Here is a 25,044-nt window from a genome sequence, read left to right on the forward strand (position 1 = left end):
TAAGTTGCACATAGTCAACAATAGAAGATATATGTCATATTCTACATGTCCTTCGATCGGAGCTGCAATTGAACCCGATGTAGACCTCAAAAGTCAAATCCATGCTCATCCAAGAGGAGGAGGAGAAGCCGAGAAGGTGATGCAAACAGAAACAGTGCAAGAACACACCAAGACATGTTTCAACAAACTGTTTTATATGAGCCAGTTTTTGCGATAGTGACCAAATAGCGACCCAAGAAGGATTACGGCCCAACCAAGAACGGCCCAGCTACGAGACGATCCAGCTTGATTTTCGTCTAGGCGTCCAGGCCTCCATGACCCGATCCTGACCGGTTCAGACCAGCTCACAGACCGACAACATTTACGATGTGCATAAAACTGGTTAAATAAGGAACTTTCCTTATTAAGCTCTTTGGAGGATATGAGTTTGGCGACCACGAGAGACTCCAGATCAACTAGAGACGTCAAACTAGTCAATCCAAGCCAAAATGTCAAGATAGATTACAAGGAGACTACACTTTCCATACTTGGGTGCATCTTAATTTCCTTTTAACTCCCAACGACTAGGCCATTTAATCCAGCAAATAGGCGCTTATTCACTTACCTTATCAAAAGTTCAAAACCATAATCCATCCTATGACTTCATGCCTCACTTATGAGTTCTTAAACGAAACTTCCTCTCAACTCTCTCTCATGCTTTTTCATTTTTATTATGATTTTAATTAACTAGATACCCAGATGAAGATGATCTTAAGGAAATCCATTAATAATTTTATTTATTCCGTTCCTGAGGATAGAGACCTAGTTACTATACTATAAAGTAAGTTGAACTAAAAGCCAAAAAAGGTAAGTTGATTACTCAATATAATGTAATTAATAAATGTTAGTAGAAAACAACATGTACTTTAAAGTGTATAAAAAGGTATTTTGCGGAGAATGAATTCGTAAAATTTGTAAACTGTCTCATTTACTCGGTAGCCAAAAAGGATCAAGCAACCCTAGCTCCCAAGGTTTCTTTCTGCATTTCTCTTCTCTGTCGATCATCAATGTTCGAAATCATGTCTTAATTTCCGGTGTTCTTTTATTTCTTGGTCTATTCCGTAAATCAACCACTTATTTGAGTTCTTAGATCGCTTGCCACTTTGTCTTGTTGTCTCTTAGGGTTTCTTTGGTTCCATGTGGCTCATTCTCTGTTTCTTTCTTGTAGTAGAAAGCTTGGCGTTGAAGAAAGTGTGCGCAAATGGAAGGGAATAAGTTAAGAGTTGCCAAGTTGAAGAAAGAGCGTCTTCGTAAATCATTGATGAAGGCCGAGTCTAAAGCCTCTGATGTATTTTCCTTCACGCTATCATGGAGAGATCTAGAATCTCATTTTGATTCAGTTGAATCCGATCTCGTGAAGAGGTCACAAGAAATAGAGTCAAAGGAGAAACATCTAGAGAAGAGGTCACATGAGTTAGAGTCGAAGGGAAAAATTCTGGAGAAAAGGGCTCGAGAGATTGATACAGCTTATGGATTTAGAAGAGAAGTTCAAGAAAAGCAGAAGAAACTAGATAGGCTAAAGAGAGAGATTGAATCTGAGGAAAAGAAACGGTTTCTGCTTCAGAAATTGAACCGAGATCGTAAGATTGAACTAAAGCGGACAAGAGAGCAAGTGGAAGCGTTGCAGAAGAATGACATGAAGCAGGAGGTTGAACATTTCACAGGGAAGAGCTACAAGGAGATGTCGGAGGAGCTACAGGTTCAACAGGAGAAGTACGAGGAGATCTTGAAGAAGAAGATGTCGGAGGAGAAGAAGCTAAGAAGTTGTACCAGAGATCTTGCACAGAGAGAAGGGGACCTTCGATGGGTGAGTATGCGATTGTCAAAGCGTTGTGCAGAACTGGGGTGGGAAAAGAGAAAGATGAATGTGTTGCGTAAACGTAACGAGGAAGCAGAAAGGAAGCTGCAACACTTGAACAGAGCACTAGAGGAGAAACAGAAAGAGGTTGATTCGATTGAGAAGAGACTCGGTGAATGCAGGAACGTGGAGGGAAGAGGAAACAGTGATACCAGTGGAGATAAATGAAGCTCAAAGAGAGCAAATATGTAATATAGTAGGAGAAAAACTAGCTCACATTCAAATTTTTATATATTACATATGACAACAGATAAATTGAGTGTTCACAAACTATATTTAAAACTGATGAAAAAGGAATTTTTACATATTTGACAAATAACCAAAAAGGGAAATTTTCTCAAACTCAATCAGGTTCCTTGGTTGAGTTTCTCAGAAGACAAGAGTGTCTTTGCGAACCAAATTGCAGTGTCCCTAGCCGAGACACCATCTTCCCCAAATGGTGTAAGCAAACCAGCAAGTTCTTCGTATTTTTCTTGCTTAACAAGCCCTGCACATTTCTCTAACAAACACTCCAACGCATCTGCCCTTTCTTTACTCTGCGGTGGACCCAGTTTTGTGAGCTTACTCAGTACCGATGACATTTCACTCGCTGTTAGTTTTACCGTCTTTACTTCATCCCCCTCGAGGCTTCCAGACAAACGGTCTCTTGCTGCTGCTGCAATTTCAGTAGATGAAGGCGCAGTGCTGGAAATGGAAACCGTTCTATGTTCCTTTGGTTCAGGTAATAGCTCCTGAGTTTCAGCTTCTTCGATGGCTTTTGGAGGGGAACATACTACTTCTTGTGCACTCACAACCCCAACATCAACATCACGTAACTGAGATTCCTCAGAGAACATATTTTTAGTCTCTTTTGGCAGAGCATTTTCTTCGGCTTGCTTTTCTGTAGAGTAAAATGCAATATCAGGATCAATTAAGCTCTCATCCGACTTATGGCTAGTAAACTCAGAAATCTTCAATGTGTCGCAGCTTGGATCGATTCTTTTTGTTTCAAGTTTGTCTTCTGCACCATTTGTGGATGATGCCGGTTGCGATGAGCTGCTAGATCCAGTCTCTGCATTCGTCCAAAATGGATATAGATTTTCCAAACTGCGGGACACCTCACTCTTCTCTCTCGAATCTCTTTCCTTAACAAACTTTCCTGGCAATGAGTTTCTTCTTGCTTTATCCTTTGGGCTATTTACCGACTTTATTGGGAAAACAGGAAGATAAATAGGCGACAGGTTTTGGCATTGAAGAAGGTATGGTTGTAGACATGGGTTTCTTAACAATTCGCAGGCCTGCGGGATAAATGTTATTACATAATATCAGTTATATAGTCACCGCTGCACACATCCAACAATGATATATGTTTATAAACTTACTGTTGGCCTATATTCTGGTTTCTTCCTAAGCATAAGCTTTATCATTTGTTTCCTGTAATATGAAATAGTTGTGTCTCGTCTCGTGCTGTTTGTATTTGGATTGAAGAGAATCTTGTCAAATGAAAGAAGAAAAAACTTACAAGGTAGATGAGTAGACAATCGGAAGAGGAGACATTAGAGATCTGTTTATTTTGTTGATGAGTCCTGCCATATCCTGTATATATTCCTCATAATTTAGTTTCAAAAGGCATGAAAACATTATATTACAAAAACATATGAGATAAGAAAAGCTAAAGGTAGGCCCACCGGAGCTTTAAACGCAGGCTGGTGTGCTGTAATTTCATACATACAACAACCTGAACAAAGCAGCATAAATGTGATTCCTTTTAATGACGAAGAAGAAGTCTACATATTGGAACTTAACTTACCCAACGACCATATGTCAGATTTATATCCATATGGTTGATCTTCTAATACCTCAGGGCACATGCTGTTAGAGATACCCGAAACCTATGAAAAAAGACTATGAATGAGATAACCTAAAAAGAAATAATTGACATTTGAAATACTAAAGGGTGCAGAGAGATACTATAAATAGAAGAAAGAAAAAAAGGTGTAGAAAACACACCATGGAAACTGGCTTTTCTGGATTTATAAGTTTCGCCAGACCATAATTACCTGTGCCATGAGTAGAGATTAAAAGCTAACTAAAGCATAGAAAGACAGATATACAGTTTTGAATGAAGAGTAAAATCAGTCTTCTCATCTATCATACCAAGCTGGACGTGATCATCTTTCGGAAGGAAAATATTTGAGCACTGCAAAGATAATCGATAATCAGAGAACTATTCTTCACGAATAATACAAAAAGAATCACAGACCAGCAAGAGTAATGTAGTGCGATTTAAAAAATATTACCGTTAGATCCATGTGAACTACACGGTTTGAGTGCAAATAGTTAACAGCCAGTAACAATTGTGCCAACCATTTAAAGATTCTCTGAAACACATGCAAATTTGTTATGAGTCAGCAAGACACTAACCGCACATCGTTTATGTAGACTAAACAAGTGTAAAAGAAACAAAAGAATAAACTGAAATAGAGAGATTACTTCCTCAGGAAATAACTTTCCTCTCGCTTTCTTAATAGCAGTAGCCCTGATTTGGAAAAAAAAATAGTTGTCAGTAATCTACGACGTGGATTTTGCTATAGAGTGAGCCCCCTAGAGAAAGATTATAAATACAGATTCCAAGGAAACTCACATGTTCCCTCCCTCACAGTAAGCAGTAAAAATGCAGGCGTTATTGTCCTGCGAAAAGAAAAAGAAATCAGTGAAAACTGATGAAAATCATTGTAACTTTTTCATAAACTGAGGTCCAACTTTTATACCTTGTCAATCCAAGAATCTTCATAATGCATGATATAAGGATTCTTTAAGTTTGAGAGCAACTTCATCTGCAACACAAAAAGAAAAAGATGATGATTATAAATGAGATTTATGGGGGAAAACATATAGAAAAATGAAAACTAAATGCAAAATAATCAATTTGGTGGTTAAACAAACTCAAAAACCTGAATGCAAATAAGTGAAGTGTGTTTCCATACTATTCCAGTTTTCCAGATCATAATCTATAACAGCTCTGCTAATCTGAAGTTATACATTGCTCGAGGCGAATATAAGAAACAAATGAATAACATATGCGTAGAAACACATGAGCCGAGAATCAATACAACATTAACTACACATATGAATATCACCTCATATAGCAATATTTGTGTGAACAGAAGAAGTGATACAAAGATATGTCAAATGTCTTCCCAATTAAAGATGAAAGCTAACATAACCAACGATGGATGATTCAGAGATCAAGTAAAAGTCACATAGTTACCTCTTGGAAAGCGGTTAGCTTTAACTTGTCGGTGTGTTTAGCCAGGGAAATCTTCTTCATTGCATACCTAATCAATACAAGAAACTTTAAGGCATGAAAGAAAGCTAGAGACTAATAACATACCACAAACAGTTTTTTTTTTTTTTTTTTTTTTTAATAATCAAAGTGAATGTTTTGTTATATATTTATAGATTTTCAGATAGAAATGAATTTACAGAATCAAACTCATTATAGACAAAAACCCAAAACCTTGCATTTGTCCGTACAACACATAAATCGTCTTCTTTTTCCTTTGATTGTAACTCGAATAAAATCGTTGACCAGTTTCTGCCCTAATTATCACCAAAAAAAAAAGAGAGAGCAAAGAAACTTACTTTTTGTCTTCAATTTGATGAAGAACCAGGAAATCGGAAGAGGACTTGCCTCTTCTAACCTGCTCCACGACATGATAGTTGTCGAGAGTGAACTTGTGTTCTTCTTCACAGTCATTAGCCTCCATTTGCATGAATTCTTCAAAAAAACCCTCCCGGAGAAACAAAGCTACAGGAACCCAGTTTCGGCTAAAGAAAACTGTAAGAGGACAAGAGAAGACAAACAAGCAAAATCTTCGGGTTTCAGAAAGAGAAGAAGAAGACAATCAAGACGGACATAAAACGCTTGTAGTAGTGTCAAAATCAATGGAAGCCGACGACGGAGGAAGGGGATGTTGAAATCGCCCACCTATCAAGACTTTATGGTCATTGGATTCTATTTTTCTCCCCACAGAATTTACTTTTTTCTTTTTTTCTTTCAAACTTTTTATGTTTTAAAAATATTACTCCAAGTGATTTAAGTATTTTAACGCATCCTCTTTTTCTTTTCTTTTTGGTAATGTGTCGGCGGCAATTGAATTGAAAATGTAAGAAAAGTTGAAACGCTCACAAGAAAAATAAGAATTTTTAAGCACTCACTTGATTCTAAAGGAAATTGTTTTAAAGTTTGAACATGACTGAGATTTATATATTTCTATAAAACTGCATGTAATCTAGTGTGGTGTAAATCATGTGATAGCCTTTTGTCTAATCCCTGCCGTTAGTGTCTGAACTTGAGTAATCATCATATTAATTATTCCCTTATTTGGGCTCAATACAAATGATTCCTTATATATCCTAATCACCGCAAAAGATTTTTTGCAAAGGTTTTAAGTTATTATTGGGAAGGATTGTAGGAATAATGTTGTGCTCACTCTATAGTCATCAACATAAATTGATTTTGGTGAAGAATCAGTGATTGGTTGTTATAGAGGTTGACCACTTATCCACCTCTTGAATATGATAGAGCTCTCCACTGGTTTATACTCACTCGTGTGCCCGCCTCCCTGTAAGCCATGCAAAAACCTTTAAAACAACTAAGAAAACATATGTACCTAGTTAAAGCTTTTCATATATAATACAGTAAACATATGTACCTAGTTAAAGCTTTTCATATATAAAACACTTGCTTTAATAGTGGCAAATGTCATCTTATTCGCATAAGTCCTCGTGTATCTGCAAACAAACAAAAAAGTCAAATCTCATAAGAGAAGAAGCATGACTTGCATCAATGTCGTTGTTGTGTCGACATTGAATTCATATCCGATAGAGAAAATGCTTATAGCTCTAAATAGAACACACAAAAGAAAAGTAGTATATAGAATACCCAGCAACTTGATTCTGAATCATCCATGGCCTCCAATCATCAATAATAGAATAGTTGAGATATCTGATCCATGCTTGAGTTGCAAGGAAAGGTACTACCATGTCGTGATCACCACTGTTTCACCAAAAATGCAAAATGTTTATAAATAATTGAAGCAGCCTATTCATAAAAAAGAAAGATGAGTTATTCTTGAGAAGCAAGCAAAGGTCAAAATTGTGGACCGACCTGAAGATGAGAGACCGATACCCTTTGATGCTAGTATTCTTATGATATGGCACATCGTAACCATTCCCTTATACTACCCTGCAACCATTTATGATGGTGTGATATACTTTTCTTTTGTCATCAACATTTACCTACTTATCATCTACCTTGTACACTTGAAGAGCTTTGCGCACGCTTTTGTCATTTGCCCAATAGGAAGATAGCAAATGCTGATTTGTCTCCTTGCACACAGGTTTTAAAATATGTGCTTTACTTATTTTAGAAACACACTATAAACATATAACCCACAAATTCTGAATAAGTGATCTTCTTTTGCAACCATTAATATGTATATTGAAACATCTTCTTAACTAAATTCCAGAGACCAGAGAGTGTACCTTTTCAAAGTGTTCAACAAATTTCAAGCATTTTGTGTTAAGAGGATCCACATTACAATAATTCCCCTCACAACTTCTCTTCAGAGACTGCAAACATTAGTTAATAACTACTTTCTTTTAGTGACAAGAAAGAAAGAAACATAAAACCACGATTTGGTACCTCATAGTGTTCATCAGAGATCAGTGCCATGTCATGAGCAAATGGAATGCGAGAGTTATGATCAAGATTAAAGTCAGTTACCGGGTTTCCGAGTAAATAGCCCTGTGTTGTTTAGTAGAGAGAAACAAGAATTTCACTTGTTCTTGCAGAAAAATGTGTATATATTACTTACATAACACGCAATACCGACGAACCTGAAGATTTATTGGAGGCTTCTTGCCTAAAAGATTTCCTGTGTGACAAAGTGGGAAACAATTGATAATTATAAGGGACACAAAAGAAAAGGGGATCAAAATGAAAAAACAACATACCATTTGAGATTTCTTGAACGATGATTGGAATGATTATGCCGGAATAAGAATTTCCGGTGACAAAGAACGGATTGGATAAGAACTCAGGATATTTGGCTAGCCGCACAACAAAACCAAACAAACACTCTGTAAATGAGCATGCATCAAAAGATAGAGATGCTTTATTTTGAGTTTTCTCTTTACCTTACAAACAAACTCATGAACACTCTTAGCTGCTCCTTTGTCATTTGGTATATCAGCAAGTGAATTTTTCGAGTAGGAGAAGCCAGTCCCAGCAGGCTGATCCAAATAGATAATGCTCGCCACCTGAGGCAAAGCAATTATCCAGAACTTTATGAAGATGATAATGATTTCATTGGGTTTGTGTTCATGAGTACAAAAAATAGTAGGTTACCTTAGTCCATGAATATGTAGTAGAGACTAAGGAGGGGATACTTCCATTGTAGGCCTCAACCTTGAAAGCAAGAGGCCCTTTTTTTTTGGTAGTTGTTTGCAATTTAAAACAAGTCACTGGGAATTCTGATTAAGTGAGTTAGAAAGAATGAAAAGTTTTAGGATTTTACCATTCTCATACACAAGACCAGAAAAAGAAGAGCATCCAGGTCCTCCACTTAGCCAGAGAAGAAGAGGGTCTTCTTCTGGATTGCTCTCAGATTTGATGAAGTAGTAGAACATTTGATCTTCCTCTGCCTCACCCACACCAATGTACCTTACTCATTCAACTCCAAAAACTCAGAACACATATATAGTGATACATTATCAGGCTAATATGAAGAGGAACCTACCCGGTTTCGAGCTCGCAAGGAAGAGGGCCTTGGAAACCAGGAAGAAATCTGATGGTAGATCCTGAATCAACAAGCTGCATCAAAACAAGTAGAAGATGCAACTTGAGTATCAATGAGATGTAGTACTTTTGCCCCATTCTCTTGATATGAGTTTTTGATTTGCTAAATGCATTAATCCCCCGCAAAATGATATCTTTATGCTAAAATGCCGAAGATGTATGTTATGTTTTGTTTTGTTAAGTTGGCGCCATAGAGTAAACTTTGAGAGAGACACAAGTCATATTGTTATAGAAGAAATGAGTCACGTGGAGTTAAAAGGAGGACATGCAAAATTAGTCACAGAGTGGAGTGAGTGGACTGATGATGAAGTCGACTGTTTTGTAGTTTGCTGATGCCTAGCGTCAAAAATGGACTAATCAGACAAAAGTTATCTGAAAAAAGACGACAAAATCGATGGCAAGCAACAAACCGATGGACATTCTTGTCTCACCAAAATCAGAACTGAAATCTATCAAAAACCCATTGTGACCAAAAATTATCATCTCTTCTCAAAATCCAAAAGTGTTGCAACTTGTAAAAAGTTATCATCTGCCACGTGGCTTTGTCGTTTTAAAGTAGAGTTCTTTCTTTATTCAGTTGAAGGAGATTGCAGTAATTTTTAGGGTTCATACTCAAAATTTGTTGAAGCGATGGAACTAGACTTCAAGTGTTCCGATGTTGGAGTTTGGAAGGAGGCTCTGTCTTCCTACGAATCCCGAATCGAGTCACTCAACAAACCAGACCTCGTCTCTCTCGATCAATTTTACCGCGTAAAACTCCCTTCTCTTCTTCACGACCGAGATCCTGACCCTTACCTCACCACCTCCGAGCTTTCTCAACTCATGAAATGGAAGCTCTCTCGTGGCAAATGGCGGTACTTTCTTTCTCTTTTTCTCTCCAGATTTCTGAGTGGTTTCTCATCAATTTAATGGCAATCTTCCTTTTCCAAGGCCGCGTCTGCTGGATTTCGTGTCGTCTCTAGAAGATTCAGTGGTGAAATCTGCTTCTGAGAAAGCTTTCAAATCGCTTCCTGACATTTCCAAGGCTGTGAAAGAGCTCACTGTGCTTAAGGGCGTTGGTCCGGCCACCGCTTCCGCCGTTCTGGCTGCTTACGCCCCTGACATTGCACCATTTATGTCCGACGAGGTACACTTCTCTTTCAATCATCAGAGAGCAGCAATAAAAAGAAAAAGGAAGAATCTTGATTTTTTCACTTTTACTGTTTTTAATTTGGTAAACTCTATTGTGGAAGGAAAGGCAATGGAGGTGGCTCTCGGGAACTCAAAGGATTACTCTTTGAAGCAATACTTGTTGTTTGTAACTAAGCTACAAGATAAAGCCAATGTAAGTAATAAATCTCTTTAGACAATTATTACTATGTGCTCTTAGTTCTGTCCAAATTAGGGTGACACTTGAAAGTTAATTTCCACACACATTTTTAGCCTTTGATTCCACTCTGATACTGTTGTAGAAAACATCTGAGCTTTATGGTTTTTGAAAATCCTTGAAAATGTTGAGAGGTATAGATTGAAATTTGGACTACATGTTGGCTTAAATCAGATTATGGATTGTTGTAGGAATTAAAGTTGAAGGGAGAGTGGGATGGGCCTTCAGATGTTGAAAGAGCTCTATGGAGTTGTACTGTGCGTGCAAAGTCACAGCCAGACAAGAGCTCTTCCGGGAAGAAAAGAAAACGGTAGGTGATAATATTTCTATCTAATTCACCTTCTATCCATTGTTAAGATCAACCATATGTCAGCTCTTCTGGAAGTCATATATGTAACTGTTCAACTGTGGGAATCGAAAGATGATTCTATTTTTATCTACAAAGCAATTAAAATCAAACAATTGACTTGTTTTATATATATATGGTTGTGAGGGTGTAGTTTTAGGGGATAGATTTTTGAAGGGAAAAAAACAGAGGATATTTTCATATATCTTCCACATATTGAAAGTGGGAATCGAATCCTATATGTAAGCGAGGACGATGATTCTATTTTGACTTGTTCAAAAGACTGATTCAATAGGTTGTGAGGGTAGAGTTATAGGAGAAGAAAAATAGACAGAGGATATGTTGTGTTCCAACTAAGTAAACTGATTTTGGCGTGTATTATATATAGCTTGTTACAGAAGTTGGCCACTTATCCATATCTTGAACATTATTGATCTTTCCTCTGGCTTTATACCCTGCCCGTGTGCCACCAACCTATAAAAAAACTTACAAACTCCCAAGTATGCAATGGCAATAAATGATGTTTTCTCTTAACACCTAAAATGTATTTCAGATGATACATCAAACCAAACACTTTCGGTTTCAACATTAACAAGATCACTCCAAGATTAAGGTTTTTGTGTTTAAAGAGGTTGGCCACTTATCCATCCACCTCTGGAACAAGATTGAATTCTCCTTGGGTTTATAGTCTAACGTGTGCCCTCCTCCCTACAAACCAAACCAATAAACCGATTTAAAAAAAGCTTTGCATTTATGTCAAAAAAGTGGATAAAAGAGTTACTTTCACTGTTGCAAATGTCATCCTGTTAGCATAAGTCGTAGTGTATCTGCAATTAGAAAAGATTGGATAAGCAGCTTATAGAAATGAAGAAAAGAAACCAACAAAAAAAAGAATGGTTATATATACCCAGCGACTTGATCAAGTATCATCCATGGCCTCCATTTGTCAATAATGGAATAGTTAAGAGATCTGATCCAGTCTTGAGTTCCAATGTAAGGTGTTAGCATGTCGTGATCACCACTATTCACCAGACACACCATGCCAGAAAAAACTTTACAGACAACTAATGAAAACACAAGCTTGTAGTTGAATTTGTGTATTGACCTGAAGATGAGAGATCGATAGCCTTCGATGCTGTTCTTTTTATGGTATGGTATGCTGCTTTTAATGTCTTTATTGCTTTGCAAACTCCATTTACATCGTTCCCCATTACCTGTAGTACCCTGCAATAAAAAATCCTCATAGAGTTTGATCATCAGACTTTATCAATGATCTTATGAGAAACTTGTCATATATACCTCCACAACTTTATAAGTGCTCTGCGTACGCTCTCGTTATTGGCCCAGTATTCGGATAGCATAGACCGATACGACTGCCATAGCAACCTTGTCAACATATTTCTGAGTGGTTAGTTTAGTGGCTAGTCCAAAGATACCAAGAAGCTTACATGGCAAATTGGCAATCAGGAGATGTAAGGTCACATTTTGGTGCGAGGATAAGGTTTTCATATATTCCAGAAACACACTGTATATAACCACAAATTCTAAGTTAGTGATTATAAGTTCTTACCATTTGTGCTAACTAAATTCCAGACTGTACCTTGTCATAGTCTTTAATGAGTTCCAAGCATTGTGTGTTTAGAGGATCTACAATAATATAGTTTCCTCCACAGCTTCTCTTCATCGACTACAAAGTAAGAGTTTGTGTACTCTTTCATTGTGGTGACAAGAGACAAAAACATCTTAGTTTATGTAATTGTACCTCGTAGAGTTCATCAGATATGAGTGACATTCTATGAGCATATTGAATGCGAGAGTTTTTATTAAGTTCAGAATCTGTAACCGGGCTTCCGAGCACATAGCCCTGTTGTTGGAGGGGCAAAAGATACTCTTCAGTTCTTAATGCTCCATAAGGTATATAGAAATAATGGCAAATACTGATGAACCTGAAGATTTATTTGAGGTTTGCAGCATATACAGTTTCCTGTGATAAATTGGTGAAATAACTGATCAAGAAACTAGAAACAAAGAAAAGGGCTTTCATAGGAATTGAAACTGATAAAAACTTACCATTTGAGATTTCTTGAACGATAACCGGAATCAACTTACCGGAGTAAGAATTGCCGGTGACGTAGAAAGGATTGGAGAAATACTCGATGCTTAGCTAGCCACTGCACAAGAAACCAAACAAAATCTCTAACATGCATGAAGTCAAATGCTTTAGTGGACAGTTTGAGTTTGCCCTTTACCTTAGGAAGAAACTCGTCGACCCGCTTAGTTGATCCTGTGTCACTTGATATATCAGCAAGTGGATTTCTTGATTAGGAGAAGCCAGTCCTAACAGGCTGATCCAAATAGATTATATTTGAAACCTAAAAAGAAGCAATGATCCAAAAGCTTGAAGATGAAAAAGATTTCATTTTGATTGTAATAAAGAATACACCTGGTGTTACCTTAGTCCATGAATATGTAGTAGAAACCAACGTGGGAATACTTCCATTGTAACCCTTAACCTTGAAAGCAAGAGGCCCTGATGATTTTTGTTTTTCAATTCAAACAAGTCAGTGAATATTATGCAGATAAAAATAAGAATAAGTTAAAAAAGGGTTACCATTCTCATAAACAAGACCAGAGAAAGAAGAGCAGCCAGGTCCTGCAGTTAACCAGACAAGAAGAGGGTCTTCTTCTGGATTGCTCTCAGATTTGATGAAGTAGTAGAACATTTGATCTTCCTCTTCATCACCAACACCAATGTACCTAAATGATTTAAATCCAAAACTTAGAGAACACAGAGTCATACATCATAAGGCTAATATGAAGAGGAACAAACCCGGTTTCGAGCTCGAAGGGAAGAGGGCCTTCAAAACCAGGAAGATATCTGATGATAGAACTTGAATCAGCATGCTTAGTCAACAGAAGCACAAGTTGCAGCAGCAGAAACTTGGGTATCCATGAACCCATTCTTTTTTAATTTTTTTAAGTTTTATGACAAACATTTTTATCTTCAAAAACAGAGACGTTGACCCAAACAAACATCTTTTAGTCTTTGTTTAATTCGTTCCGTCTGCAACTGGTTAAAGAATAGAAAACTAGGTCTTTGAAATTGATATTTGAGCACGTGATCATGCATGTGGAAGGGACAAAGTCGCGTTTAAAGTGCTTTGCAGTTTGCACATGGGACAAAGCCGGACAAAAGACGAATCAATTTTTCAACTTCTTTAAACTTTTATTGTTAAGGTTAACATCTGTATAAGTTTTAAGTGAGCATAATATTTTAACAGGTAGAGATAAAAGGGTGCATTCTTTTGTTCAAAGAGTAGTTACGTAGACATTAACTTTTTTTTGGGTCTATATGTTGTCTTCTGATAAATAGTGTAACACTGACTTCAGATGAACTCTAAACCAAACCCTTTCGGCTTCAACACCAATAAGATCACTCCAACTGTGTTTAAAGAGGTTGACCACTTATCCACCTCTTGAACAAGATTGAATTCTCCTCTGGTTTATATTCCAATGTGTGCCCACCTCCCTAAGAAACCAAACCCACAAACCAATTAAAAAACTGATGTAAAAATGCAAACATAAAAATGTGGATAGAAGAACTTGCTTTCACAGTGGCAAATGTCATCTTATTGGCATAAGTCTTGGTGTATCTGCAAATAACAAAAGGTTGATTTCATTGGATGAGCAGCTTATACAAATTGAAAACAACAACACAAAAAAAGAGAAGATAAAAAATAAATGGTATATAGCATATATACCCGGCGACTTGATCGAGTATCATCCATGGCCTCCATTTTTCAGTAATGGAATAGTTGAGAGATCTTATCCATGCTTGAGTTCCAACGAAAGGGATTGTCAAATCGTGATCACCGCTATTCAACAGAATTGAAATATCATGGCAGAAAAAAAAAAAAAAAACTTACAAATAACTAATGAAAGCATAAACTTGTAAAGAAATTGTTAAAATTTGTGAACCTAATGACTAGAGATCGATAGCCTTTGATGCTGTTATACATATGGTACGGTATGCTGCTTTTAATGTCTTTATTGCAAAGCACACTCCAATCACATCGTTCCCATTTCCCTTTAGTCCCCTGAGATCAAAATCCTGTTAGAGATTGATCAACAGATTTTTACCAATGATCATATCATAAACTTTTTATATACCTTGACAATTTTGAGTGCTCTGCGGACGCTCTCGTTATTAGCCCAATATTCAGATAGCAAATACCGATACGTCTGCAAAAAGTAACCTTGTCAATATTCTTCTATAATGGTTAGTTAAGTGGTTTGCCATTGATCCAAAGATAAACAGAGATACAAGTTGGATTCTCTTACATAACAATCAGGAGATGTAGTCTCACATTGTGGTTTAAGAATAAGTTCTTCATATATTCCAGAAACACACTGTAAACAACCACACATTCTGAGTTTTAGTAATTTTCTTTTCTTACCATTCGCGCCAACTAAATTGTAGATTGTGTACCTTGTGATAATCTTCAACGAGTTTCAAGCATTCTGTATTAAGAGGATCTACAATACTATAGCTTCCTTTACAGCTTCTCTTCATCGACTACAAAGTAAGAGATTTGAACAGGTTTGTCAACTACTTTGTTGTGGTAACAGGAGACAAAAAAAATATCCTAACTTATGTAATTGTACCTCAAATAGTTCATCAGAGATGAGTGCCGCTCCATGAGCAAATGGAATGCGAGAGTCTTTATCATGAGCTGAGTCTGTTACCGGGTTTCCAATCACATAGCCCTGTTTTTGGTGGTGCAAACGAATAACTCTTTAATTCTTATTGTTAAATAAGGTATATTGAAAAAAAAATGTAAGAAGCAAACATATAGTAATGAACCTGAAGATTTAGTTGAGGTTTGCAGCATATATAATTTCCTGTGGTGATAAATGACCAAGAAACTTAGAGTCAAAGAAAAGGGCTTGCATAGGGATTGAAATCGTAAAAACTTACCATTTGAGATTTCTTGAACGATGGCCGGAATCACCTTACCGGAATAAGAATTTCCGGTGACATAGAAAGGATTGGAGAAATACTCAGGATGCTTAGCCAGCCACTGCACAACAAATCACCAAAAACGATAAAAAAGACTCTCCAAAGTCAATGCATAAAGATTGATGCTTTTAGTTTTCCCTTTACCTTACGAACAAACTCGTTGACCCGCTTAGCTGATCCTGTGTCACTTGGTATATCAGCAAGTGGATTTGTTGAGTAGGAAAAGCCAGTCCCAACAGGCTGATCCAAATAGATTATATTGGCCACCTGAGAAGAAGCAATGGTCTTAAAACTTGAAGATGAAGAAGAGTTTCATTCGTTGGGTTTGTAATCAGGAATACAACTTTTGTTACCTTAGTCCATGAATATGTAGTAGAAACCAACGTTGGTATACTTCCATTGTAAGTCTCAACCTTGAAAGCAAGAGGCCCTGATTTTTGTTTTTCAATTCAAACAAGTTACCGAATAGTCTGCAGATACAAATGAGAATGAGTTAAGAGAAGTTTTTTTTACCATTCTCATAAACAAGACCAGAGAAAGAAGAGCAGCCAGGTCCTCCTGTTAACCAGACAAGAAGAGGGTCTTCATCTGGATTGCTCTCAGATTTGATGAAGTAGTAAAACATTTGATCTTCATCTTCCTCACCAACACCAATGTACCTGAATGATTTAGCTCCAAAACTTAGAACACAGAATCATACATTTTAAGGCTATATGAAGAAGAACAGACCCGGTTTCAAGCTCGAAGGGAAGAGGGCCTTCAAAACCAGGAAGATATCTGATGATAGAACCTGAATCAGCATGTTGAATCAACACAAGCACAAATTGCAGCAGCAGCAACTTGAATATCCAGGAAGCCATTCTTTTTTGAGTTCTTGAGGTTTATGACTATTTTGTTATAACATTTTTATACTGAAAAACAGAGGCGTTGACCCAAACAAAGATGGAATCATTTCGGTTGAGTATGGTTGAACCATATAAACCGGTCAATTGCAATATCTAAACCCGAGACAATTCGGGTTAGTCTCTCTAACCGATTCCAATTAATCTGTTTTTTTTTCTTTCTCCTTCAATTCCTCGTTTTTTCTTCTTTTATCTTTCAGTTTTCCATTTTGTTCCATCTCCAACGGGTTAACGACTTCAAATTGAAGGTTTTGATATGAAAATTTGGGCACATGAGAATGCACGTGGAAGGGACAAAGTCGGCATGTAAAATGCTTTTGTAGATTTTTTTATTATATTGCATGCACATGGGAGAAAACCGGTCATAAGACATATTATTGTTTAATGATTTGACTATTGCCTAGAAAACCGGACAGACCGAACATTTTAACCGGTTCAATAAAGGCAAATTGTAGAATTATGAAAACTATTTCGGGTAATTTTGTAATTTTGAGAATATAGAATTCGTTGGGAGTAATAAGAATAGTATGGGGACTAGTTTGCGATTTCCCGTAAAATTTATCGATGTTTCTTTTTGGGGATGGTGGGTTGTAGACAAAACGACGGATCGTGTCTCTCTGCTTCTTCTTTCAATCGGATTTTGGACAACCTTTTTTGCTCAGACAGAAGATTTTCAATTTTTTCAGGTGAGCTTCTTGCTTTCTGCAACTCAGGCTCTTTTTATCTTTTGGGTTTTATTTCTTTCCTTTCCTTGTCTTTTTCTTTTGTTTGAAGTTTCCTCTTTGTTTTACTTTAGTCCATTGGAAAGCTTACTTTTTCTCACTTTGTGATTTGCCTGGGAATTTAAGACCTAGTTGACTTTCATAAGCTTATAAAGTTTCAAGCTTTTTTGTTCATTTGATGACGTTTTCAGCAACCAAAATCCGTTGGATTATCTTGATGAATCCTTGGATTTCAAATGTTAGTATGCTTTGAATTTCATGTGTCTGTTGAATTCTGTTAAAATAAATAGATTTTGAATCCTCGGTGATGAGTTATTGGTTTGAGTGATGAGCTGCTATAAGCTAAGTTCTCGCTTGTGTTAGATTTTGAATCCGCTGTATTATTTCAGTCGATGTTAGTACTTGAACCGTTGTCTTCGTTCCGAATCCAATTCCTAACTAAGAGACTCATTAGTTAAGCTACTGCAGTGTGACTTAAGCTGGTTTCCCTGAGCCTATAACTTGACTGATGTGAGTGTGCTTAAATTCCAAACTGATGCAGTTTTTATCCCTGCACTCTGCAGTTACGTAAATTCCACTAATGTTTGACTTTGATCTATTGGATAAGAGTAATGTCTGAACGTAGTTTCTCAATCTTTGAGGGGTTTTGGACTTTGCAAACTATTTGTTCGGTTGAACTTTAATTGTTTATTTTTTCATTCAGCACAGTCAATGATTCACTGGTTGTTCCTTGTCCATTCGTATTGGTTGTCTTGGTAAGGTGCTTTAGTCTCTCTCTCTCTCTTCTGTTATAATGCGGTCTGTTAATTTCTTCCATCATCATCTTTTTTTTCTTTCCTTTTGGCAGTCTTTCGTCCCTCTAGCGTAAAAACTCTGCACCAGAGGTAAACGTTACCATTACAAAAGGGAGCACAAGTGGATAGTGTTTGATCAAGTATTAGCACAGAAAGTAATATGGCTGATACCAGTTCAAGGACTGATGTCTCAACTGATGGTGACACAGATCATAGAGATCTGGGGGTTAGCTCGTAATCATTTTATTATTTTATTTTCTCTACAATGTCACTCCTGGGAGGCTTGTACCGGGATCCCTTGGTAAAACTTGGGACATTCTACCGGTATAGCCAAATCCACAGGACTAATCATTTGCTTATGTTCATCAAACATGCATAGTTTGAATGAAATAGTAACTCCTGATGTTGATTAGATGCAGTCTGATAGAGGGCAAATGCTTGCTGCTGCATCTGATTCCAGTGATCGATCAAAGGATAAGATGGATCAAAAGGTGATGAATTTATCTCTGGGGACCAATAAGTATCTTTTTATATTGTGCATATGCATAATCTGTTTTGATTCCTTTTCATTTTGATTCATAGACCCTTCGTAGGCTTGCTCAAAATCGTGAGGCAGCAAGAAAAAGCAGATTGAGGAAGAAAGTATGTATAGCTTGCTTTTGTTTTTGTTTTGATTTTTCTTATATATTCCTCTTATTTCCTTGCAACATCTCTAGAAGAATATGTATTTGTGATTACCTTAAGTATGTTGTTGTTTCCTCCATAGGCGTATGTTCAGCAGCTGGAAAATAGTCGATTAAAGCTGACTCAACTTGAGCAGGAGCTGCAAAGAGCAAGACAGCAGGTTTATTTACTTTCTTATCTGGTTTGTTCATTAGATGTTGATGGCATAAAGAGAATTATATTGTGGTTCTTATCAGATTCTTTGTCATGACAGTGTATTTGTCACTTCTGCATGCATGAATGATATATTTTTTTCAATATTAGGGCGTTTTCATCTCAAGTTCAGGAGACCAAGCTCATTCTACTGGTGGAAATGGTGGGTTGTTTCTTCTCTGTTAGTTTTGAGATTGATCCTTTTGGTTTGCAATTTGTAAGCGAGATAAGTGCATATATATACTCCACTTGTTATCAGCTTGATGTTGATTGATGAATTGCTGATAGCGTAAGTCGTCTCATGGCAATATGCTAACGCTTATTAGAGTTAATGGTTTCAAGAATCAGTGAAGATCTGGATGGGAAATTAAAGTCATGGTGATATCAATACTGAAGTTTCATATAGTTTACGCTGGTGTAGGCTTAGGTCTGCAAGGGTTTGGTATTGATCTAGTATACTTGCCTTTCTGCAGGGGCTTTGGCATTTGATGCAGAACATTCACGATGGCTTGAAGAAAAGAACAGGCAAATGAACGAGCTGAGATCTGCCCTGAATGCTCATGCAGGTGATACTGAGCTCCGGATTATTGTGGATGGAGTGATGGCTCACTATGAGGAGCTTTTCAGGATTAAGAGCAATGCAGCTAAGAATGATGTCTTCCACTTGTTATCTGGAATGTGGAAAACTCCAGCTGAGAGATGTTTCTTGTGGCTTGGCGGGTTCCGCTCATCCGAACTTCTCAAGGTAAGCTCTTTCCAAGTTCATAGAGAAATTTTGATGAACAGACCAACTTAATGAGTCGCAATGTTTTCACAACAGCTTCTTGCGAATCAGCTAGAGCCCATGACAGAACGACAGGTAATGGGCATAAATAGCTTGCAGCAGACGTCGCAGCAGGCGGAAGATGCTTTATCTCAGGGGATGGAGAGTTTACAACAATCCCTAGCTGATACTTTATCCAGTGGAACTCTTGGTTCCAGTTCATCTGATAATGTCGCAAGCTACATGGGTCAGATGGCCATGGCGATGGGGCAGTTAGGCACCGTCGAAGGATTCATACGGCAGGTACATTAGAAATGTGGATGCTATTGTGAGATATACCCTATAACAAGCTTTACATCGTCACAAAGAGATAAATCTTATATATATGAATCCGTCGTTATGGAGTTCATAGGGCATTTCTTGGTGGCAGGCTGATAACTTGAGGCTGCAAACACTGCAACAGATGCTTAGAGTATTAACAACGCGTCAGTCAGCTCGTGCTCTTCTTGCTATACACGATTATTCATCTCGATTACGTGCTCTTAGTTCCTTGTGGCTTGCTCGGCCAAGAGAGTGAAACACAAGAATAGTGCTCTGCTTAGCCCTATACATAATCTTATGACTCAGATCGGCAGGGATACTCCTTCCAAGAGATCACAAAGCAATGCCTTCTCAGATTCTTATCAAAATAAATATTTTGGGAAAGAAGACTGCAGATTTTGAAATTGGTTTTCTGAGGTCCCAAAGACGTGAGTGTGGTGTGTGTTGTAATCTTTAGCCTTCAGGTTGCACAGTTTTTTGAGAGTGAATGTTTATAGGTCTTTGAATATTCAAAGCAGATAGGTGATCAGTGTAAGGTCGTAGTTACCAACATGACAGAAGATGGGATCCTTTCAGGAACTTGGATTGTATGATTATAAACTGAAGCAGACCAATTGAATTTATATTGAGTTAATAAAAGAGAGAGCAGATTGTGTATCTTGAAATCATAGCAAGATTTGCACTGTCACAGACAATGCTTACAGAGGTTTGGCTAATACTCTGTATAACCAACCTGAGTCAGAGAAAATACTCACACAAATGAAAAGATCTAATTATTTTCGGGAAGAAGATTTCTTCCAAAAGTCGACAATACAATACTGGCAAGACTTATGCGAAACTTGAACATGAACTGAAGCAGGATAACCAGTACAGCTTATGGGAAACTCGAAAAGTAAACATCACCAGTTCAAAAGTAGTTGCTGGTGTAGAAATTCTTGAGAAAATCAGTCTTTCCTTGATCCTTGTTTCCAGTATTCTGAACGAGCCCTTCACCCACCACGTATTGACCAATGATGTGGTGACGCTGCTTTGCGTGATCCACTATGTCAGTCAGCTCTTCCATTCCCTTGAATATAAGAAGATCAATTACCTGCAGAAGCAAAACCACCATCAGATTGCATTCTAAAAGCACCTTAAGAGAGAGCCAATCGAGAACAATAAAGTTATAAAACAAACAAAATCCAAGATTAATGCATTCACACTCAAGGTCAAGGACATGCTTTCAATTGATGGTTCTAAAAAAAGAAGTAAAATAAACCATTCATCACATAAGCAAATCTTAACTTAGGTACCAAATACCAATATTACGAGAAAGAAGAACTCCATTGTGATCTGAAGTATATCGAAGACAACAGACTCATCTATGAAAGAAAACAAATACAAAGAAGAAAGTAACACAGCTTTAGAGGGATGCAACCGGTAAAGCTTCCACCTTTTCGCTACAAGAAAATATCCACCCAACACCCAATTTACAAGACACTTTATTGATCATAAGATCAGACTACCCAGAAATTAAAGTATCCGCTCAACATAAACTACTTGCAAAAATTCCAAACGATAGAAGGTGTAAGCTTTCAGCTTTCAACAACATTCAAACATAGCTGACAATAAATCCAAGCCAAAAGCGCAATAGAAAGCAGAAACGATCAGATTAACAAATAAGGAAGAGCTCATTGTTTTGTCAACCCAACCAAAACGCATCACCAATTTGGGGAGAGTAAAGAAAAAAGGAAAATGCTTCCAATTTCGCAATCGCAGTGGACCCGAGTCCGTGTTAATAATCAGAGTGAAATTAAGGGGAAGTACCTTAGGGTCGGTGATGTGAGCGTTATTCCGAATCTGAGCAGAGATTGCATAGCGGAGCTGAGAAGGCGCGACGACATCTTGAAGATTGTAAATGTCCATGATGGTGGGGATAGATCTACAGGCAGCTCTAAAGAAATCGAATACACGGCGGCGAGCTTCCGTTAGGTTCGCCGAGTTCGGTGGAACACCGATTTTCCTCAACGTGAATGGTGCCGCCATTTTGATCCTACGCAATCGAGAATTTTTTCCTTCCTGAGATAAAAAGACGAAATGAGAAAAACACAGTAGCCGGATTTGAGAAACAAACATCCGAATCTGATTGCTTCCATAGTTGTACAACGACGTCGAAGCGAGTGGCTAATGGGCTTATGGGCTTAAGCCCATTAAGTCGTAATTAGTTTCGGTTTACTCTTTGGTTTAAGTCAGATTTGATTGAACCAAAAAAGGGTAAGAAGGTCATTGTTTATCTATCCCGCCGGGGTGTCTCCGCTTTCTTAAACCTCTCTCTTAAAGAACTTGGCGCCGTTATCTACTTTCTCATGGCGGCGACAATGGTGAAGGACGGGAATCTGGACTACAGCGAAGATGAAGAAGAAAACTTCTCAGACGACGGAGATTGGGGTGACTGGAAAGCAGATGATAGTGGCGTAGGAGGAGGAGAGGAGGAGGAGGATGACGACGACTCGGAATCTGATTTTCTGTGTTTGTTTTGTGATTCTCACTTCGTCTCCTGTGATTTACTCTTTGAACACTGTAGTCTGAGGCACGGGTTTGATTTTCATCGAATTAGAAACGAAATGAAGCTCGATTTCTACTCTTCGTTTAAGCTCATCAACTATATTCGCTCACAGGTTTGTGTTTTTGCTCCCTTCTTTTTTTGTTTCCGAAAGTTTGTTGGTTTTGATTAAATTTGTTTCCTTTTTGATAATAACTAGGTGGCGGAGAACAAATGTTGGAGTTGGAAGATTGAAGCTGATGATTTCAATGATGTTAAGTTTCCTTGGGATGAAGAGAAGTATCTGAAGCCCGTTTGGCAGGAGGATTCACTTTTGTACTCATTTGCAGATGATGAGGAAGATGAAGAAGACACGTTTGACAGGGAGGAAGTCATGGAGGATTTGCGGAAACTTGGGGATTTATGCATTGATGTTGAGGCTTTAGGGGAAACCTCAATGTCGAACAATGATAAATGCAACATAAATGGAAATAAGGATGTAACTTTGCTCTCAGACTGCAATGGCCTGAAGCAAAGTTCTGCGGATGATTTGATAGTCAATGGGAAAGATGCAGAACCAAAGGTTTGTGATGGAAGGCTAGTTAATAGGAACATCAAAAAGGTGAATGAAAACTATTTTGGATCTTATAGTTCGTTTGGCATTCACAAGGAGATGCTAAATGATAAGGTAATGCACTAATCTTTTCTGGAATTATGTCCACATTAACTAAAATGCATTTGCTCAATATGAAGAAAGACTGTCTGCTGTCAGATTTATTCAATTTGTCTGATGTCTGTAACAGGTTAGAACAGAAGCATACCGAGATGCACTTTTGAAGAATCCTACTCTCTTGAGTGGCTCTGTTGTAATGGATGTTGGTTGTGGAACTGGGATATTGAGGTGAGTTAGCAGCTATCTTTCTAACTCTGTGTAGTGGCCATCTCATTTAGGTTTCTTCTCATTCTCTTAAGGAAACTTCTCCCTTGTTTTCGGCAATTCAATCTTGATTTTAAGACTAAAACATGTGATTGAACTTATTATGTAGTCTTCTTATCGGGTGGTTCTATTCGCCTCTTTTGTTTCATATTCTGAAGGCTTCCTCGATTTTCCCTTGCCTATATGCAGATCCTTTAATTGTTTAAGTCAAACTTGTGGTACTTCTTCTTTTTAGTGTGCATGCAATAACTGTTTTATCCTTTGTCTGCAGTCTCTTTGCTGCTAAAGCTGGGGCTTCAAGGGTAGTTGCAGTTGAAGCTAGTGAGAAGATGGCCAAAGTTGCTTCCAAGGTTACCTTTTTCTACTTGCTACAAGATTTTCATTATATGTCCTTTTTCCTCATATATACATATTAATTCTTTTCCTGGTTGCTAGCAGATTGCGAAGGATAACAAAGTATTCAATGATAACGAGCATAATGGTGTTCTTGAAGTTGCACACTCAATGGTTGAAGAGCTAGATAAATCGATACAGATTCAAGCTCATAGTGTTGATGTGTTAGTCAGCGAATGGATGGGATACTGCCTTTTATATGAGTCAATGCTCAGTTCTGTGCTCTATGCAAGAGATCGGTGGTTGAAACCTGGAGGTGCAATCCTCCCTGACACGGCAACTATGGTAAAACTTATCTTTTTCCCTTCAAATGTTGTCTTTTTCGTGAAATCATCTTGATGAGTTTTATCCCTTGTTTTCTCCTTGGATCAGTTTGTTGCGGGATTTGGAAAAGGTGCCACAAGTCTTCCTTTCTGGGAAGATGTCTATGGCTTTGACATGTCTTCAATTGGTAAGGAAATACTTGAAGACACTGCTCGACTTCCCATTGTTGACGTTATAGAGGAGCGTGACTTAGTGACACAGCCTGCCCTTCTTCAGGTTTGAAAGGTCAAACATTATTTGGTTTCGCCAGAAAAAAACTTTGAAATTAATTTCCTTGAATTTCTTTGTTTCTAGACATTTGACCTGTCTACCATGAAACCGGATGAAGTAGATTTCACAGCAACCGCAACGCTGAAGCCCACTGAGTCAGAAGCAAAAACTAGGTTGTGCCACGGTGTTGTGTTGTGGTTCGACACAGGTTTCACCAATAGGTTCTGCAAGGAAAACCCAACCGTACTATCCACATCACCCTACACTCCCCCAACACACTGGGCTCAGACAGTCTTAACTTTTCAAGAACCAATCTCAGTGGCACCTGCCTCGCTTCTGTCTGGTGATGACAGAAGAGGAGCCATTGGAACCAAAGAGTGTCCCGCCTCAAGCATTCATCTGCGTATGAGTGTTGCACGAGCGCATGAGCATCGCAGCATTGATATCTCGTTAGAGGCTACTGGGCTGAGCTCAAACGGTCAGAAGCGTCGCTGGCCGGTTCAGATATTTAATCTATGAATGTTACTGTAGCCATTGTAACACTTTTATGTCAATTTTGCTGAGGATCTTTTTATAAGTTGCAAGATTGTTCTAAATTTAATCTTTTTTTTTTCGACTATTGGAGTAAGATGAGCTTGCTAGAGCCGTAAGTTCTTCTGAAATCGACATAAATTGTTGTCTTGCGTCATAAAAAATTTTAGAGAGCTGGAGAACGAAAGAAAGACGATTGTTCAGACAATTCTAATTTATTTGTTACAGTTAGAGAATTGCTGTAGTTAAGTCATGTCACAATTTATTTTCTTAAAAG

At 37.8% G+C, this 25,044-nt stretch overlaps 9 protein-coding genes across 13 annotated transcripts; 4 read left to right on the forward strand and 5 right to left on the reverse strand.

Moving 5' to 3' along the window:
- Window positions 1–808: 808 nt before the first annotated feature.
- On the forward strand, window positions 809–2,082 carry LOC110230261 (stress response protein NST1). The gene has a single exon (XM_021032636.1). It carries the CDS (start codon window positions 1,241–1,243, stop codon window positions 2,063–2,065), a length of 825 nt encoding a protein of 274 aa, XP_020888295.1. The 5' UTR covers window positions 809–1,240; the 3' UTR covers window positions 2,066–2,082.
- On the reverse strand, window positions 2,083–5,957 carry LOC9318836 (serine/threonine-protein kinase Nek7). The gene is made up of 14 exons (XM_021032579.1): window positions 5,868–5,957; window positions 5,522–5,717; window positions 5,148–5,214; window positions 4,648–4,713; window positions 4,521–4,567; window positions 4,370–4,415; window positions 4,177–4,257; window positions 4,034–4,076; window positions 3,887–3,936; window positions 3,687–3,768; window positions 3,565–3,614; window positions 3,399–3,472; window positions 3,259–3,310; window positions 2,083–3,174 (listed from the first exon to the last, which is right to left on the reverse strand). The coding sequence occupies exons 2-14, from the start codon at window positions 5,650–5,652 to the stop codon at window positions 2,245–2,247; spliced, it is 1,719 nt and encodes a 572-aa protein (XP_020888238.1). The 5' UTR covers window positions 5,653–5,717; window positions 5,868–5,957; the 3' UTR covers window positions 2,083–2,244.
- A 608-nt stretch (window positions 5,958–6,565) lies between these two features.
- LOC110230267 (serine carboxypeptidase-like 17) lies at window positions 6,566–9,124 on the reverse strand. The gene is given in 13 exon segments (XM_021032682.1): window positions 6,566–6,673; window positions 6,825–6,938; window positions 7,050–7,100; window positions 7,102–7,127; window positions 7,196–7,318; window positions 7,427–7,513; window positions 7,587–7,688; window positions 7,781–7,818; window positions 7,898–8,021; window positions 8,081–8,203; window positions 8,292–8,368; window positions 8,461–8,606; window positions 8,683–9,124. Coding segments are annotated over 13 exon segments (1,227 nt in total). The 5' UTR covers window positions 8,820–9,124; the 3' UTR covers window positions 6,566–6,594.
- Window positions 9,125–9,260: 136 nt separating this feature from the next.
- Window positions 9,261–10,566, forward strand: LOC9320959. Its single transcript, XM_021032650.1, has 4 exons — window positions 9,261–9,595; window positions 9,672–9,867; window positions 9,979–10,065; window positions 10,299–10,566. The coding sequence occupies exons 1-4, from the start codon at window positions 9,372–9,374 to the stop codon at window positions 10,419–10,421; spliced, it is 630 nt and encodes a 209-aa protein (XP_020888309.1). The 5' UTR covers window positions 9,261–9,371; the 3' UTR covers window positions 10,422–10,566.
- Window positions 10,567–10,672: 106 nt separating this feature from the next.
- Window positions 10,673–13,561, reverse strand: LOC9318837 (serine carboxypeptidase-like 16). Its single transcript, XM_021032681.1, is given in 16 exon segments — window positions 10,673–11,161; window positions 11,235–11,280; window positions 11,361–11,474; window positions 11,559–11,677; window positions 11,753–11,764; window positions 11,767–11,826; window positions 11,907–11,978; window positions 12,054–12,140; window positions 12,216–12,317; window positions 12,400–12,437; window positions 12,524–12,609; window positions 12,611–12,624; window positions 12,703–12,825; window positions 12,907–12,983; window positions 13,065–13,210; window positions 13,284–13,561. Coding segments are annotated over 16 exon segments (1,338 nt in total). The 5' UTR covers window positions 13,415–13,561; the 3' UTR covers window positions 10,673–11,050.
- A 174-nt stretch (window positions 13,562–13,735) lies between these two features.
- Window positions 13,736–16,541, reverse strand: LOC9320960 (serine carboxypeptidase-like 14). Its single transcript, XM_002884848.2, has 14 exons — window positions 16,203–16,541; window positions 15,987–16,132; window positions 15,827–15,903; window positions 15,618–15,740; window positions 15,432–15,534; window positions 15,318–15,355; window positions 15,119–15,220; window positions 14,943–15,029; window positions 14,795–14,863; window positions 14,624–14,695; window positions 14,432–14,550; window positions 14,215–14,328; window positions 14,061–14,106; window positions 13,736–13,982 (listed from the first exon to the last, which is right to left on the reverse strand). The coding sequence occupies exons 1-14, from the start codon at window positions 16,331–16,333 to the stop codon at window positions 13,902–13,904; spliced, it is 1,308 nt and encodes a 435-aa protein (XP_002884894.1). The 5' UTR covers window positions 16,334–16,541; the 3' UTR covers window positions 13,736–13,901.
- Window positions 16,542–16,893: 352 nt separating this feature from the next.
- On the forward strand, window positions 16,894–20,494 carry LOC9320961 (transcription factor TGA6). 5 transcript variants are annotated; one of them, XM_021032624.1, is made up of 10 exons: window positions 16,931–17,061; window positions 17,806–17,852; window positions 17,945–18,117; window positions 18,305–18,382; window positions 18,474–18,533; window positions 18,658–18,735; window positions 18,879–18,930; window positions 19,241–19,512; window positions 19,588–19,833; window positions 19,961–20,494. In XM_021032624.1, exons 3-10 carry the CDS (start codon window positions 18,052–18,054, stop codon window positions 20,105–20,107), a joined length of 999 nt encoding a protein of 332 aa, XP_020888283.1. In that variant the 5' UTR covers window positions 16,931–17,061; window positions 17,806–17,852; window positions 17,945–18,051; the 3' UTR covers window positions 20,108–20,494. The 5 variants fall into 5 exon arrangements, with proteins under 5 accessions (XP_020888285.1, XP_020888283.1, XP_020888284.1 ...); XM_021032625.1 differs by having other exon boundaries at window positions 16,932–17,061; window positions 18,311–18,382; XM_021032626.1 differs by lacking the exon at window positions 17,806–17,852 and having other exon boundaries at window positions 16,894–17,061; window positions 18,311–18,382.
- On the reverse strand, window positions 20,486–22,011 carry LOC9318838 (NADH dehydrogenase [ubiquinone] 1 alpha subcomplex subunit 6). Its single transcript, XM_002884849.2, has 2 exons — window positions 21,658–22,011; window positions 20,486–20,941 (listed from the first exon to the last, which is right to left on the reverse strand). The coding sequence occupies exons 1-2, from the start codon at window positions 21,964–21,966 to the stop codon at window positions 20,759–20,761; spliced, it is 492 nt and encodes a 163-aa protein (XP_002884895.2). The 5' UTR covers window positions 21,967–22,011; the 3' UTR covers window positions 20,486–20,758.
- Window positions 22,012–22,028: 17 nt separating this feature from the next.
- On the forward strand, window positions 22,029–24,855 carry LOC9320962 (probable protein arginine N-methyltransferase 3). Its single transcript, XM_021032578.1, has 7 exons — window positions 22,029–22,508; window positions 22,593–23,060; window positions 23,176–23,273; window positions 23,581–23,659; window positions 23,748–23,987; window positions 24,075–24,242; window positions 24,321–24,855. Exons 1-7 carry the CDS (start codon window positions 22,197–22,199, stop codon window positions 24,753–24,755), a joined length of 1,800 nt encoding a protein of 599 aa, XP_020888237.1. The 5' UTR covers window positions 22,029–22,196; the 3' UTR covers window positions 24,756–24,855.
- Window positions 24,856–25,044: the final 189 nt, after the last annotated feature.

Source organism: Arabidopsis lyrata, assembly GCF_000004255.2.
Source record: "Arabidopsis lyrata subsp. lyrata unplaced genomic scaffold ARALYscaffold_3, whole genome shotgun sequence".
In the NCBI taxonomy this organism is placed as follows: Eukaryota; Viridiplantae; Streptophyta; class Magnoliopsida; order Brassicales; family Brassicaceae; genus Arabidopsis; species Arabidopsis lyrata.